Raw genomic sequence first — 14,068 nt, 5'->3', positions numbered from 1 at the left:
TTTGAAACAAATATTTAAATGATATACAAAGTTCAAAGTTTAAAATAAGAAAGCAGGACGGGACTACATTGTTACAACGTTGTTATGCTGAAAACTAAAACCTTAAAAGGACTTATCCAGTAAATGAACAAGCATGCAGCAGGCTAGGAGTTTTGGATAAAGTTGAAAAAAATAGGATTGCATAATAGAAGGTCAAACAATTTTAGGTCAACATAATTAAAAAAATTTCAAACTCTTGTAGTGTGATTTGAGCTATACGAGTTGCTTTAAGTGCGTTTAAAATTATAAACAGTATCAGGGTAAAAGTTATTTTAATTAGAGAAGTAGATTTTTATCTTTTAGTGTGTTGTATCCCTGAGAAAATAACCTTCAACTTCTAATCCATACATATCATCCTTTTGGCTGCAAGAAATATTTTGAGCAACTATTAAAAAGAGGCAAAACAACACTGTATTTGTATGATGTTAACGACATCAAGAGCTTTCTTGTGAAAAAATACGTAGTAAAACGACTTTTAAGAAGGGGAAATCTACATAAATTGTCTACAAGACAGGCTCCTTTCACAAATAACCCCCATTTTCAGTTGTGAGCATTCAAATTTTTAGTGCAATAAAGCTATTGTAGTGTCTTTTGAAAATTCCAATGGTTTTAATTTATAATTTTCTGCTACGTATCGATAACGGGCAAAAAGCGAGCATGCTATCCTTAAAATTTCTGTAAATTTTAAAGCTATTCTAAAAATTAGGTGTTTTTAATTTTCACATAAAAAAAAAAATTATTTCATATAAAAGCGTTACAGTTTATTAAATGTTCTCAAAAGTTGTAGAATTTTTAATACAGACACATCGAAGAGGTGTAGAATTTTCAATTTCACATAACCATCGTTTTTGGGTTTCTTTTATAATCGTCACCTTGATGGCAATAGTCAATTGCACTGCTTTCATAGGGCTTTCACTCGAGCAAATTCCTGACACTGTACAAATGGAAGATTTACCATTTGTGTCAGAATCCTTAATGGAAGAAGACGTTTATAAATATCACAATCAAAATTGATCCATTTACCTTTATTGTTCCAATCTTTTTAAAGTTTCCAAAATATTGAACAACGAAAATGGAGCGTAAATATGGCCTTTTAAATTTATTTAGAGTAATTTTTATTTCATATGTATTTTTATTGAGTAACAGAAAAAAAAAGCTAACAAAAGACTTTGTTACAACGATAAGAATTGTTGTTAAAAGATAGGATTCTAGAATATTTTTTTATCCGTTTATTATAATGCAAAAAAAAAAAAAAAACAGATTTAAAAAAAAATTTCACCTTTATCTACTAGTTGTTTCCGTCTGCCACTGTTGCTGCATAACTCCAACAAATCGTTTTTTTTCAGTAATCGCCTTTAACGCTTTTGAGTAAATGTCGTTAACAACCTTAAGTTTACTAAAATATATAATTAACAAAAGACAAAAACGAATAAAATTTGGCAAGGAATCATCCTATGTTTCTGACATACTCATCAAAATATTTTTCAGCATTGGAAATATTCTTTTCTGTATAATATCCTGTACCAATATCAATAAGTACTTTATCCACGCTTTCTATTTTTCCTGGAACGTAAACGGATTGCGTTAATGGAATTAAAATCTATCCAACACACAAAAAAATTATTCCACTTATAGACGTCTTGTGTTTGCTGACTTCGTTATCAAGGGATTCTTTTTCTAAAGCTTTTAAAGAGTTTTTGGATGTGTCTAAACGGCGCATAGCGACCCGCAAATCAACTACATGGTTTGTCAAGCTATCTATTTCCTACACAAAAGCATACAAGCCGTGATGTTCGCTTTGATATTTCTTCTTACTGTTTCCAAAGTTTTCTTTAAAGTCGCTTTTTCTTGTATTGATAGAGAACTGAGAGGAATAGTAGGACACTCATTCGTTTCTTTAGTACTCGTCATTTTGCTTCGGCTTATTACAGGAATTTTATAAAGCTGAACGTCTGACCCAAGTCAGAATGAAGAATGCAGATCAGTTGAAAAATGTACTTTTATAATATTGGTCCTCTAAATGTATTTTTTTTGATAACGCTTTGAAGGTGATCCAATTTTCAACTTTTTCAGTTTTCAAATAAACGGTGATAATGTGTTTTGTTTTGTTTTTAAAAAATAAACTATGTAATGTATAAAATCAGCAGCTTTCAATTCTGTTTTGATAATTTGCAATGTTGAATAAATTTTACCTAGTTTATAAACAGATTCAACCCCTACAAATTTAGCGTATTTTGAACAAACAATTTTTGAACACATTTTTCAAAATCCTGCAATACTTTTAAAACGGGTTCCAGTTCCTGAATAAAAAAGGAATTAAATATTAGTTTTTTTGTTGTTTCATTACCCTAGCCTGCGCTTCAGCATAGTTGTTAATGCTTTCTGCCTTTGTTTTCCCGTAAATATGAGCTTTTAATTTAAAGGTTTCAGGCTGAGTAATTGAAACAGAAGTTTTTCTTTTTAGTTGCAATTTACTTAAATCTTCTTCATGTTTTGTTGACAACCATTCCTCTTGTTCGGATTCAACAACCGTTAGGTCTAAAAAATTAAACAATTTTTGTACGAGTGAATGTTCTATTTTGCAGTTTTCAATAAAACACATAAATTCCTACTTCTAGTGTCATAAAACTCTAATATTCCTGTTCGCATATTAAATAGAATCAAGTAGGTAATTCGGGCAAACCATTACCGTCAACTGAAAACGTGGAAGTATCCATACAGGGTATTTTTTGCCCAATAAAACCTTCCACTAATTTAAGATAGTGGGTTTCTTCGTACCATACACAGCATCCATTATTGGCAACCAGATCTCTATTTTCACATCGAATTCCTCTGTTAGCACAGGTATGATACCACACTTTTTCCTTCGTATTAGAAACTAGAACAACGGCAAAACCCATCTTGTCAAATCGACCAACTCTTCCCAACTAACAGCAAAAAAAAATGTTGACAGTAAAAAAAACTTACATAAGCATTTACTCTGTGAATGAATAATGAAGGATTGTCTGGTGTATTTAACATAATTGTAAATGGTAAAGAATCTATATCAAGACCTCTTGCGGCTACATCAGTACATATCAGAAACCGTGCTTCACCCTTTTTGAACGCCTATGGAAGAATGTTAACCAACTATCACCAATAATTAACAACACAAATAACTGCCTTTTGAATACGTGTAACTTTTTCAAATTGAGAGAAATTGTTTGAAAAAACAATACTACATACCTTGAGATTTTTTTCACGAACTGATTGATGTCTGCTACCCGATAATACTACACAGCTATAGGGATTTTGTACTCCTGTCTCACTATATTCTAAATGTATACATTAATGAAAATTATACAAATAAAAATGTCTGAGATCTCGTAAAAACTGTGTATGAAACTTTTTTTTTTTTTCTCTTGATATAATAATGCATCAAAAAAACAAAGCAATCATTTGCTTACTTGTGAAGACGCCTCGTTCTTTTGCTAAAGTAATTAAATAATGCTCAAAATTATCACAATCAAGATTAGTACGGCAAAATATTAAGCAATTATCCATTTGTAAAGCGTTTGCTATTGCTACGGCTATTTGCGGTTTCCTTAATTTAATAGTTTGAGATGCGATTTCCTCTTTTGAAAGTTGTATAGAAGCATCATGATATGAGTGAATATTGTCTGTTGGCGGGGCAATATGAGGAGAGACGATATAAGACGAACAAGGTAAAGTTTTCTAAGTTTTTTTACAATTTTAAGTAATGCAACCAGTAAAAACCTTACCAAATGTGGATCAATAATGTATTGGACGACATGCACAGTTTCGGGTATTCCCAATTCCTCTTTCAAATTAACCCATGTGCTGTTTGTTGTAAGAACATCAATTGAATGGCGGACATTAGGCAATCCCAGGGATGCAGAAAAAAAAAGCGTTTGAACGCGTGGCATTTTCGACGCATTTTTTATTCTAAAAAAACATATAGAAACGAAAGCTTTAACACAAACAAACGTCACCATACTCTAAAATAGGCTTGGTCGTGTTTTGCAATATCAATTCATCAGCTTCGTCCAAAACAAGGTATTGGAGGAAAGAAGCACTAATGACATGTGCTTGGATGGCGTAAGATATTTTTCCGAGGCATCCGACTACAATATTCGTCTAAATGAAAAATATTTTTTTGTTTATAAAAACAAGTAATTCGTAAGTTAAAAACCAGTAATCTTACGCCATTTTGTTTCAAGCTTTCACTTATACGCTGATTTCCTGATCCGCCAATAAGTAATGCACATGAAATTGGGGGGTTTTTCAGTACATTCACAAAAGATTTCATTACATTGTAAGTTTGATCTGCAAGCTCTCTTGTTGGTGACAAAATCATACAAAAAGTTTTGTCTTTAGAAGGTCTTTTATGTATTGTATCTGATGAAAAATAGACGTTTAAAGGATAAAGGTGGATTGATTTATGAATCCGACCTTTGACGATTTGAATGCAGTCTATAGAAGAGGGAGAGATATCTGATATATTTTGAATTGGATGTATAAACGGTGAATGGAGGCGTACAAAAGCCTAAATAATAAAGGCGGATTGTTAGGCTCACGAATGCGGACACAATTTTTCATTTTTTATTATTAGTTATTACTTTAAAATTTTTTCCACAAACAGCTGGAAACAAAGAATTTACTTCAAGATGCGATGGTATCTCAAAGGCAACTCCTAAATGATGACCATTTTTTGTAAAAGAAATGGTATTTTTTTCGCCTTCAATTATACATCCAATGATGTCATCTTTAGTAAAAGAATTTCCATAGTACGTGAAATTTCTGTTTAGTCACCCAAACCTTTATCGAAAATTAAAAAGAAAAGAATACTTAAAACTGACCCACAATGTGACTTCTTTCCTGAGCCTCCGTAACCGAAACTTTGATTATCTTGACCAATATCAAAACGGCTTAATCTAGTTGCCCATCCTACACGTACTAATCCTGTCGATAATATACTAACCTCGTACTGTGCGAACAAAAATTAAGCAAAATTACGAAATCTTTTAAATACCATGCGGATATTGTTTAACGGTGTACAATTAAATTTAACACCATTCCACTCTTCTTCAGTTGAAGAAAGAATGTAACCGTCATTTTCAATAGTGACATTTATGTCTTTGTCTTATAAAGGAATAGAGAAACAATAAAAATAATAAATAAAAATAAATTTATGAAAATCATCGAATGCATACCACGTTCATTTTTCTTTTTATCGTATGCCGATGATTCGTGAACCAATTGAGCACAGGATATCGCGAAGGCTCCAGTTTTTCCACTACCTGTTTCAGCTGCAACGCAAACGTCCCCTCCCTTTGAAAAAAACCAAAACGAAACGCGGCTTTATTTTATTCTTAAATTTATATCAAGTGGCGTTACTATTTTTGTAACGTTACTTACCCCTAAAATCAACGGTATCGTTTCATCCTGAACTGCAGTAGGAATATTCCAACCGTAACTTTGAATGGCTACGATAAGATCTGGGCATACTCCTAATCTTTCAAAGTCGGCCATTTTAAGCTTGAAAATATTGTTATACACTAAATTTTTCAATAATACATCGCTTTGATAACTTCGTGGTGGAGACTATACAGTTGGACAAGGGTGCGCCATTTAATGCAAATGCTGGTCTGCCAGTAGATAAAGCCTTTACTTAAATTAAAAACAGCAACATATACTGCAGATTTTCTTCTATACATTGTAATTTTAATTTTTCGATATTTTTAAAATGAATTCTAAATGTTTTTTTTTTCTTGCGTTCTAAATTTCAGCACATAATTAATTTAAAAAAGAAACAGTTGATACTAAAAGGTTGTTACATTACATTATTTTGTTGATCACGGAACAAGCTTTCCAGAAACATTAAGTTTATTACTTATTACGAAAATAACTGTGTCATAAAGATAATGCACTAATTATTTCTATATATTTTTTTTAAACGTAGAACAAATTAACGGCTATGTTGGACAACATTATTTATTGAATTGTCCAAAAAATGTAAATTTATTATTGGTTTTTCTTTATTATACACGAAACACAGAGATCATCCAGTACACTATTTAAATACAAAACAAAGACAAAAGTTATCAATGTCACAGTCCAGCTTACACATTCGTCTACTTGCTATCGTGTAGAGCCTTTATAGCTCAGTTGGGAGAGCGTCAGACTGAAGATCTGAAAGTCCCTGGTTCGATCCCGGGTGAAGGCATATTAGTTAATGGCTATGTTTTTTTAATTTTTTTTCTGTTGGTGCTACTTGAATCTTAAAAATAGCCGTAACTCATACTCTCCTCTCGCGAAAAAAGTAAGCAAGTCCTCGTCAAAAAATTCATAAGTTTCTATAAAGAAACTGACTCGACAAACGTTTTAACTGTTACATTTACTAAATACAAAAAATTCCAGGTGTTTAATGCAGACAAAATAAATATTTTTAAAATAGTTACCGTAGGTTGAAATTGAGAATACCATATTTTGAAAAACTGATCAGAATTTCATTGATTAGGCACAACAATGTACGATTAATTTATTGAATTAAAAATTCATTTTATTGTATATGCGCACGATTGATGAATTTCAAAGTGAGAAAAATGTTAAAGCAGACTTGAGCGAACAGTATATCACATTTTTAAAACTTTTAGCAGATAACTGGAATAGTTATGCAGGAGCCAAAATGCTTACGGTTGATTTGATTAATTATATTTTTCCACGCTTTCACCGATGCTCAACACCCATTAAAGTACGGATCCTGATTTCTTTTGTGTACATATCTCCAAAATTATTGAAAGATTGCTCTTGTGTTTTATCAAAACTGCTTCGTCAATGTGAAACAGATCGTGATGATTGGATAAGAAAGCTTTCACGGTTACTACGATCGTATGTACGTACAGGTCGATTTAATCTCCGTGATGTCGATACGGAAACGGCATATAAAAGTATCAAGTTGTTAGACGAGTACCGTCACCTTCATCAATGTGATTATAAGTTGAAACCCTTTACAGAAAATCCAGCCGTTTTTAATATCCTTAAAGACAGTCCTCTTATAGTTTTAAATAAAAACACTTCTGACTTTACTTTTGAAAATGAATCAATTGAAAGTTTATGGACTAGGCTTTGTAAAGATAACGAGAAGTATTTTTCAAGCGCAACAAACGAAACACTAAATTTTACTCTTGGATGCGACATGTATAAATTCACTCAGGACATTGAGTTCATAGGACTGAATAATCTCCTTAATGAGTTACACAATGTTGAAAAAATGGAAAACCAGCCTCTTTGAATATGACTAATTCTGTTTCATAACATATGACACTCCTCACATTGTTTAAAACGCCTTTTACGGTGTATTCTTTTTTTTTGAGAAACATATATAGTACGGCTAATGTTGGTCATACTTTTAATAGAGTTACTACGACAAGAAAAAATTTCTTACAATTGTTAATTTTTTTTTTAAATGAAGCTTTTTGTCAAAACAATAGTTCACACGATTGTTTTTTTTATAGTACGAACAAAACTGAACGGTTCCAGCTAAAAAAAACATTTTCACATATATTCCAAAAATATTAAATGTAAATAATAATAAAATGAATATTATATTTGTTTGAAATTATTGTTTCTATCAATCAAAATTGTATGTTTAGGTAAGATTTAAACCATTCATCAATTTTTTTTGTCATATTTTATTGAGGTTGCTTTTCACCTCTTTTTTTTTTTTTTTCGAAAACAGTTGCTTCCTCAGGAACATCCATTGGAGACAAATTGTATTCTTTGCTAATGCTTAGGACCATTTGACCATATTCACCCGGTTGTACTTGGGAATTGCTCAATCTGTCTGTTTGGTTATAGTCGTGGACTAATTTCTTTTCTTTTGAAGAAGAATGTTTTTTTGCCATGAACTTAGTATGTAATTATTAAAATAGGCTTTAATTTTGAATGTTTAAGGGTTGCTTTGTTGAGTTTTTCTTTTTTTTTACTAACGCGATTCCGTAAAATTTTCTATAGGATACAGTTATTAAGCCGACACTTCAATTTCGCATTATATCATTTTTCTAGCATGCGTTGTTGCATGCTAGATGAAATTTTTATTAACACGATTATTGAAATTCTCCAAATAAAATTTGAATTAACATAATTACTTAAACGGTTTATAAAAAAACGTTTCAAAAGTTAACAAAGTTTGAAAACAATCAATTTTCGATAGTTTCTACGGCAATGTACCGCAGTGATTTTAATTTTTTTTAACCGTTTTAAAAAAATGTATCGTTTTTTCTAAATGCGGTGCACAATTTTTTAGGATTGTATTTTATTCGTGAATCTATTAATAAAAAAAAAACCTTTAATAAAGATTTCTATGTAAAAATGTTTTTTGCTTATAGCAACATCAAGACGTACACTAGTTTGAAGTAATGTAAAAAAAAAGTAAGTTTTTTCTACAATAGAATAGATACCTATTTATATCCATTGTAATGTTTGAAAACCGCTAATGACGACTGAGCATGAATTTTTAAAATTTATATTATTCATATAAAAGAATCATACAAAAAATTTTTTTTTTTTAATTTTTGCTACTTTACTTTTCTACCACATTTTGCTTTACGATTATACTTAATTAAAATTTTTAGAATTTAATCTCTGTTCTGCCTCAAATGGGGTTTGTCTATTATTGTCATTGAATATACCCTTTCTTAGTTCACCATTTTCATCTATTTTAAACGAGACAAACAAACGTTGTAAATTAATTTTCAATAAAAAAACAATTTTTTTTTTTGCAAAAAATAAAATATTTTTATAATTTATTTTTACCTGTAATTGCCGATGTCGCTTTTCGTTTTAATTTACAAACTTCATCTTTCAAAAGATAAATGTCATCAATACGGTAAGATTTTTTCAAATACGACGCATATTTTTCTTGTTGCTCATTAAGTTTTGGCAAGCACATGGGAATAGGAATATGCATAATGCCCTAAATATATAGAGTAGCAAAAAGAAAATCACATAACCGCGTAACGTTTCTTTTTCGTGAAACTTTTCACATACGGCTAACGCTGCCTGTACTTGTCTTGGCTTGACTTGAAACCGCTCTTGATCTAACAAAAAGTCAAAATGTACTTGTGTTGCATTAAAAAAAAAATTTAACCTTTATAATAAAACTGGGGTGCGCAAAAGTATTCCGTGGGAAAAGGAACCTCAATGACATCTTCATTTTCTAAAACGTGAACTGCATATGATGGGCGTGTTTGAAACCGTCCAGATGTATATTTTTTGTACTGCATTGTTTTAATAAAAAACGACACAACTACGTTAATTAAAAGTAATTTAAATGTTTTGTTTTTTCTCAATATTCTGCTTATTTTATTTTTATATAGACTAGAATATTTGTTTTTATTAAGTATTTAAAAACCAATAAGCGGTAATTTTTTTTTCAAAATTAACACCGGAATTATTAAAATAACTGACAAATAGACAAATTAGATAATTTAAAGTTTTTTTAAATGGAATTATTAATTATAAAGACCGCGTATGGAAATAAACGTTATAAAAATAAAAATTTTTTTTTTTGTAATAGCAAAGGAATTAATTGTTTTAATTAAAAAATATTAAATATTTTTTTTTTGTATTTATCACAAAATTCCTTAATTAGAATCGTTTACAAAGCATTTTTATTCATGAAATAGTTTTAATTATTGTAAACTTAAACATTGTTTACAATATAAGAAACATAAAAATGGTATTACTAAAAAGAATTGTATATTCGACAAGGAAATAGCAGGATTAAAAAAAAACACTGTAATCACATACATGCATGGACAGGAGAAACCCCAAGTAACTTGGTGCACTGAGAATTTAATTTTATAAAGAACTAAAACATAGCGTGGGTGTTTTGATTTATTAGTGTCGATTTGTTTAATTGAGAGAAATATTACAAAGAAAACAGAATCTGTTCTATGGAATCCCAAGGATTCCCTAACTCTGAACAAATCAGCGATGAAATTCGTCAAATGTCTCCAATTGAAATTCAACAGCGTATAACTGTTATTGACAATGAAGTCAGGTCTATGAGGCATCAACACGAACGATTACAGCATGAATTAACCAGTTTAAATGAAAAGGTCAAGGATAATAATGAAAAGATAAAATTAAACAAACAACTTCCATACCTTGTTGCCAATGTTGTTGAGGTAAGAATATTTTTTATTGTCTTTTTTTTTTCCAATTGAATTTCATTTCAGATTTTAGAGTTACCTGTGGAACCAGAAAATCAAAAAGATGACAATCCAGTGCCTTCATTAGAGAAATCGGTGGTTATCAAAACATCAACACGTCAGGTAAAAATGTAGTCTTTGTATTTTTGCTTAACCTGCAAAATATTTTAAACTTTTTGTGAGATTTCTTTATTGTCTTTTTATAAAATAATTAGACAATATTCTTGCCTGCTGTTGGATTGATACCAGCATCCGAGCTTAAACCAAGTAAGTAAAAAAGCTCCAACCTATTTTCACTTATGTTACATTCAAACATTCAGATGATCTTGTTGGAGTTAACAAAGATAGCTACATTATTTTAGATAAATTACCTCCCGAATATGACAGTCGTGTAAAGGCAATGGAAGTGGATGAACGTCCTCAGGAACAATACTCGGATATAGGTGAAATTGTTAACGTAAAAATGTACGATTTCAACTTATTTCTCATTAGGGGGTCTAGATAAGGAAATTCAAGAACTTGTGGAGGCTGTTGGTACGCTATACTTCTATCTCATGTGGTTGTTGTAAGAAGGAAAACAATGCTTTACGACCGGTGTTTAATGAAAATGTGAAATCAAGATTATTTGATTTAATATCCTTTTTTTTTTAAATTTTGTAATATTCCTTACCATTTATATGTGTCTTTTGCGTTCACTTCAGTTTTACCAATGACACATAAGGAATACTTTGATAAAATTGGTATTAAACCACCCAAAGGTTAGTTTTTAATTGACTCGTCTGCAACTCTGTCCAATATCCTATTGTTTTAATGAATTCATTGTAGGAGTACTCATGTTTGGCCCACCAGGAACAGGGAAAACGTTACTAGCACGAGCGTGTGCAGCCCAAGTCAGTTTCATTTTTGTTGACGGGTCATTACAAGTTTTCTTTTTTACTACTATTAGACAAAAGCAACGTTTTTGAAACTAGCTGGACCTCAGCTTGTTCAAATGTTTATTGGCGATGGGGCAAAACTTGTACGAGATGCTTTTGCCTTAGCCAAAAAAAAAGCACCAGCTGTTATTTTCATAGGTCACAAAGTATGGTAACAAATTTAACTTCATTTTCGCTTCGTTGTGTAGATGAATTGGATGCCATAGGCGCTAAAAGGCAGGATTCAGAATTAAGTGGAGATCGCGAGGTTCAAAGAACCATGTTGGAACTATTAAATCAATTAGACGGATTTTCATCCGACGATCGTGTGAAAGTCATTGCTGCCACAAACCGACCAGATATTCTAGATCCAGCCTTACTAAGATCTGGTAGATTAGACCGAAAGGTTGAGCTTCCTCACCCGAATGAAGGTACAAACTTTTTTTAAGGGTTTTTAAAAAAAAACTTTAAACATTGTTGACTGTAGAATCAAGAGTAAAAATTTTACAAATTCATTCAAGAAAAATGAATATTAATCGTTCAGGTAGTCTACCATTAAGTACAACATTATTATTTCTTAATTTTATGTAGATGTCAATTTTAATGAGTTAGCCCGAGCAACAGATGATTTTAACGGGGCCCAACTTAAAGCTGTGTGTGTGGAAGCTGGTATGATTGGCTTGAGACGAGGCGCAACTGAGCTGCGTCACGAAGACTATGTTGAAGGCATCGCAGCAGTTCAAGCAAAGAAGAAATCACCTTTAGTCTATTTTGGATAAAAAAAATACTACACACTTTCATTTGAGCTAGACTATATAAAAGACTGAAATACTTGTAACATTTTATTCATCGTAGAAAACAAGATGTTTAAATAATTTTGTGACGATAAGCGATGCATATTTCACAAATATTATTAAAATTCAAACGTCAAACTTTTGAATTGATATGTTTTAAAAATGCAGAAACATAATGCGGATACATGTTTATTTTAAATTAAAGTAATAAATAACAAGGAGAGCGTTTATTTTTTACGCAAAAGAATATACACACGAGTTCCTAACTCCATCTCACCTACAACATGTTTATCCGCTGTCAGGGACATTAGAAGACCACCAAAAGACGCGTAGATAGTTCTATAAAATAAGCCACATTAAAAAATAATGTAGCAAAGTGTCCTACCGACGATCAGATGGATTTTCGACTAATCTAAAAATTCGTCCGTACATAACATAATCATATTCATCCATTAATGTGTTAAGTCGTTGCGGCGTTGTATCAGATAAATCATATGCAGTTAGTTCTTCTTTTGCTGTTGAAGGTAAGGCAACTGATGTCGTTATACAAATTGTTAAATTCTGGTAAGTCAATTGCAATTATATATTCAAAAATTTCAATGATAAAATAAGAAAAAAAAATTTCGCAACTAACTTGTTTAGGTTCTAAAGGATAAATGTTTATGTTAACATCCAAAACAATGTTAGCGTCGAAACCTGAACTTCGACCTCTAATACGACCCACTTTTTCAAATTTACTATTGTCCAAGGATGTTATATAAAAAAGATCTTCAAACAGAACATTATTAGAAGGTGCACAAGAAGTGCTTAATTTCTGTCGTTTCATTAGTTGTAATAGTAAAACTACATAAACGAATACATTACATTTTTCTTCATATATTGATCTGCTGATCTGTTATAGAAGCTTTCAGGTTCATTGCATTTCAAATATTTTTCTTAGAAAATTTTCAAAGAAAATATAAAGCGACAACTACAAACTAAAAATTTTATTTTAATTTAAATTTGAAAAAAAAAAATTCTACTTGTTCGCAAAGAATACAAATTATTTATTTTAATTGTATAGCTGGTTTTAAAAAATTTGTAGAAGTATATTTTTTTGATATCAAATCACATTTAATAATAACCCGTTGATATACTAATAGCAGAAAACCCGCAATAATCATTTACGTTGTATTTACGTAACATCATAATAAAACTAACCAATTGACTAATAGGAGTAGTATCTTTTATTAGGTCTAATATTTTTTCAGTGGAATGTTTGATTAAAACCGTCAAAACGCTTTGATTATAAAAATTAAGCACCATGAACTTTTATTAAATCTTTACGAACAAGACCCTGCATCTGTAGAAAACGAGCTACGTTTTGACGTTGATCTCCTTGCAATTGTATAATATCACCAAGCTCCTCGTGTTCAATTACTGTGCCATTGCAACTAAAGTCTCTTTTTAAAGCTTTACATATTTTTTTGACGTCATAAGCAGTACCTAATCCTTGTACTGTAGTTAAACTTTTACGACCATTCCGTTGCTGATTTCTTATATCTGCAATAGGCATATTCATATCAAACGAAAATTGTGCCTTATTGTTGTTTAATATAAAAAAAAAGCTTTTCTATTCACTCACGAACATAATTTTGGGATCCACCACCTGACGAACTCTTCGAAAGTGTGGAAAAAGGATCTTGACCTATTTGATCAATTTGTAAATCCATGCGACGTCTACAACATAGCATCGAGCATAAAAATTTAATGAAAGTAAAACATTATATAGGTGGCGTAGAAACACACATAAACGCAAGGGGAATGCTTTCTTTAAAAACCAAGCTGTACTCCTCTTGTAAACTTCAACTGTTTCACACGACATATCACAACATATATAAATATTCTTTTTTTTAATACAAATAAATACACTTACATTATTAATTTTCAACTGGTTTAAGTTTTTTTCAATTTTTTAAATATCTATGTTATCGGTAGTTTTCTTCTCACTGTCTTGGTAAAAAGAAAGGACCTGATGTATTGGGAATGGGACATATCTGGTTTAAGGAAAACTGTCAATTAAACCTTGTATAAATTTCCATATCAATGTTTTCAAAAAAATGTT

The 14,068-nt window shown here is 30.9% G+C and overlaps 5 protein-coding genes and 1 non-coding gene across 10 annotated transcripts; 2 read left to right on the top strand and 4 right to left on the bottom strand.

Moving 5' to 3' along the window:
• Positions 1-2,197: 2,197 nt before the first annotated feature.
• Positions 2,198-8,251, bottom strand: LOC128883066 (ATP-dependent RNA helicase DDX1-like). Of its 4 annotated transcripts, none has more exons than XM_054135049.1 (17): positions 6,501-8,251; positions 5,458-6,439; positions 5,253-5,370; positions 5,072-5,181; positions 4,899-5,026; positions 4,659-4,839; positions 4,492-4,585; positions 4,244-4,437; positions 4,037-4,176; positions 3,801-3,984; positions 3,486-3,753; positions 3,265-3,353; positions 3,019-3,147; positions 2,729-2,966; positions 2,652-2,678; positions 2,387-2,577; positions 2,198-2,339 (listed from the first exon to the last, which is right to left on the bottom strand). In XM_054135049.1, the coding sequence occupies exons 2-17, from the start codon at positions 5,569-5,571 to the stop codon at positions 2,256-2,258; spliced, it is 2,289 nt and encodes a 762-aa protein (XP_053991024.1). In that variant the 5' UTR covers positions 5,572-6,439; positions 6,501-8,251; the 3' UTR covers positions 2,198-2,255. The 4 variants fall into 4 exon arrangements, 2 of the variants coding, with proteins under 2 accessions (XP_053991024.1, XP_053991025.1); XM_054135050.1 differs by lacking the exon at positions 6,501-8,251 and having other exon boundaries at positions 5,458-6,112; positions 6,178-6,490; XR_008458705.1 differs by lacking the exons at positions 2,198-2,339; positions 6,501-8,251 and having other exon boundaries at positions 2,463-2,577; positions 2,729-2,917; positions 3,007-3,147; positions 5,458-6,490.
• On the top strand, positions 6,193-6,265 carry Trnaf-gaa (transfer RNA phenylalanine (anticodon GAA)). The gene has a single exon. It is a non-coding gene; the product is annotated as a tRNA-Phe (tRNA).
• A 204-nt stretch (positions 8,252-8,455) lies between the features above and the next one.
• On the bottom strand, positions 8,456-9,433 carry LOC128883072 (uncharacterized). Its single transcript, XM_054135059.1, has 4 exons — positions 9,191-9,433; positions 9,091-9,140; positions 8,857-9,016; positions 8,456-8,756 (listed from the first exon to the last, which is right to left on the bottom strand). The coding sequence occupies exons 1-4, from the start codon at positions 9,324-9,326 to the stop codon at positions 8,659-8,661; spliced, it is 444 nt and encodes a 147-aa protein (XP_053991034.1). The 5' UTR covers positions 9,327-9,433; the 3' UTR covers positions 8,456-8,658.
• Positions 9,434-9,839: 406 nt separating this feature from the next.
• Positions 9,840-11,959, top strand: LOC128883018 (26S proteasome regulatory subunit 6A-B-like). Its single transcript, XM_054134968.1, has 11 exons — positions 9,840-10,232; positions 10,284-10,379; positions 10,472-10,523; positions 10,577-10,699; positions 10,749-10,790; positions 10,958-11,014; positions 11,082-11,146; positions 11,203-11,329; positions 11,380-11,601; positions 11,658-11,714; positions 11,762-11,959. The coding sequence occupies exons 1-11, from the start codon at positions 9,999-10,001 to the stop codon at positions 11,947-11,949; spliced, it is 1,263 nt and encodes a 420-aa protein (XP_053990943.1). The 5' UTR covers positions 9,840-9,998; the 3' UTR covers positions 11,950-11,959.
• Positions 11,960-12,161: 202 nt separating this feature from the next.
• Positions 12,162-12,790, bottom strand: LOC128883019 (uncharacterized). 2 transcript variants are annotated; one of them, XM_054134970.1, is made up of 3 exons: positions 12,599-12,790; positions 12,350-12,525; positions 12,162-12,303 (listed from the first exon to the last, which is right to left on the bottom strand). In XM_054134970.1, the coding sequence occupies exons 1-3, from the start codon at positions 12,788-12,790 to the stop codon at positions 12,192-12,194; spliced, it is 480 nt and encodes a 159-aa protein (XP_053990945.1). In that variant the 3' UTR covers positions 12,162-12,191. The 2 variants fall into 2 exon arrangements, with proteins under 2 accessions (XP_053990945.1, XP_053990946.1); XM_054134971.1 differs by having other exon boundaries at positions 12,163-12,303; positions 12,354-12,525.
• Positions 12,791-13,157: 367 nt separating this feature from the next.
• Positions 13,158-13,980, bottom strand: LOC128883020 (eukaryotic translation initiation factor 1-like). The gene is made up of 3 exons (XM_054134972.1): positions 13,880-13,980; positions 13,589-13,683; positions 13,158-13,506 (listed from the first exon to the last, which is right to left on the bottom strand). Exons 2-3 carry the CDS (start codon positions 13,674-13,676, stop codon positions 13,259-13,261), a joined length of 336 nt encoding a protein of 111 aa, XP_053990947.1. The 5' UTR covers positions 13,677-13,683; positions 13,880-13,980; the 3' UTR covers positions 13,158-13,258.
• Positions 13,981-14,068: the final 88 nt, after the last annotated feature.

The sequence above is a fragment of the Hylaeus volcanicus genome, unplaced genomic scaffold (genome assembly GCF_026283585.1).
Source record: "Hylaeus volcanicus isolate JK05 unplaced genomic scaffold, UHH_iyHylVolc1.0_haploid 12197, whole genome shotgun sequence".
Lineage (NCBI taxonomy): Eukaryota > Metazoa > Arthropoda > Insecta > Hymenoptera > Colletidae > Hylaeus > Hylaeus volcanicus.
Note: the sequence above shows the minus strand (reverse complement) of the source record. Positions and strands in the feature narration are given on the sequence as shown.

Excerpts from the sequence above, each read along its gene's own strand:
- LOC128883019 (XM_054134970.1), bottom strand. The coding sequence starts at position 12,790 with ATGAAACGACAGAAATTAAGCACTTCTTGTGCACCTTCTAATAATGTT. Across the intron at positions 12,526-12,598 it reads ATCCTTTAGAACCTAAACAA|AATTTAACAATTTGTATAAC; the intron begins GTTAGTTGCGAA and ends TTGACTTACCAG. Across the intron at positions 12,304-12,349 it reads GAAAATCCATCTGATCGTCG|AACTATCTACGCGTCTTTTG; the intron begins GTAGGACACTTT and ends CTTATTTTATAG.
- LOC128883072 (XM_054135059.1), bottom strand. The coding sequence starts at position 9,326 with ATGCAGTACAAAAAATATACATCTGGACGGTTTCAAACACGCCCATCA. Across the intron at positions 9,017-9,090 it reads AAGTACAGGCAGCGTTAGCC|GGCATTATGCATATTCCTAT; the intron begins GTATGTGAAAAG and ends CTATATATTTAG. Across the intron at positions 8,757-8,856 it reads AGCGACATCGGCAATTACAG|ATGAAAATGGTGAACTAAGA; the intron begins GTAAAAATAAAT and ends CGTTTAAAATAG.
- LOC128883018 (XM_054134968.1), top strand. The coding sequence starts at position 9,999 with ATGGAATCCCAAGGATTCCCTAACTCTGAACAAATCAGCGATGAAATT. Across the intron at positions 10,233-10,283 it reads TTGTTGCCAATGTTGTTGAG|ATTTTAGAGTTACCTGTGGA; the intron begins GTAAGAATATTT and ends ATTTCATTTCAG. Across the intron at positions 11,602-11,657 it reads GCTTCCTCACCCGAATGAAG|AATCAAGAGTAAAAATTTTA; the intron begins GTACAAACTTTT and ends TGTTGACTGTAG.
- LOC128883066 (XM_054135049.1), bottom strand. The coding sequence starts at position 5,571 with ATGGCCGACTTTGAAAGATTAGGAGTATGCCCAGATCTTATCGTAGCC. Across the intron at positions 4,840-4,898 it reads GGAAAGAAGTCACATTGTGG|AAATTTCACGTACTATGGAA; the intron begins GTCAGTTTTAAG and ends GTGACTAAACAG. Across the intron at positions 2,679-2,728 it reads TTCCACGTTTTCAGTTGACG|GAATATTAGAGTTTTATGAC; the intron begins GTAATGGTTTGC and ends ATATGCGAACAG.
- LOC128883020 (XM_054134972.1), bottom strand. The coding sequence starts at position 13,676 with ATGGATTTACAAATTGATCAAATAGGTCAAGATCCTTTTTCCACACTT. Across the intron at positions 13,507-13,588 it reads TGGATCCCAAAATTATGTTC|ATATAAGAAATCAGCAACGG; the intron begins GTGAGTGAATAG and ends TGCCTATTGCAG.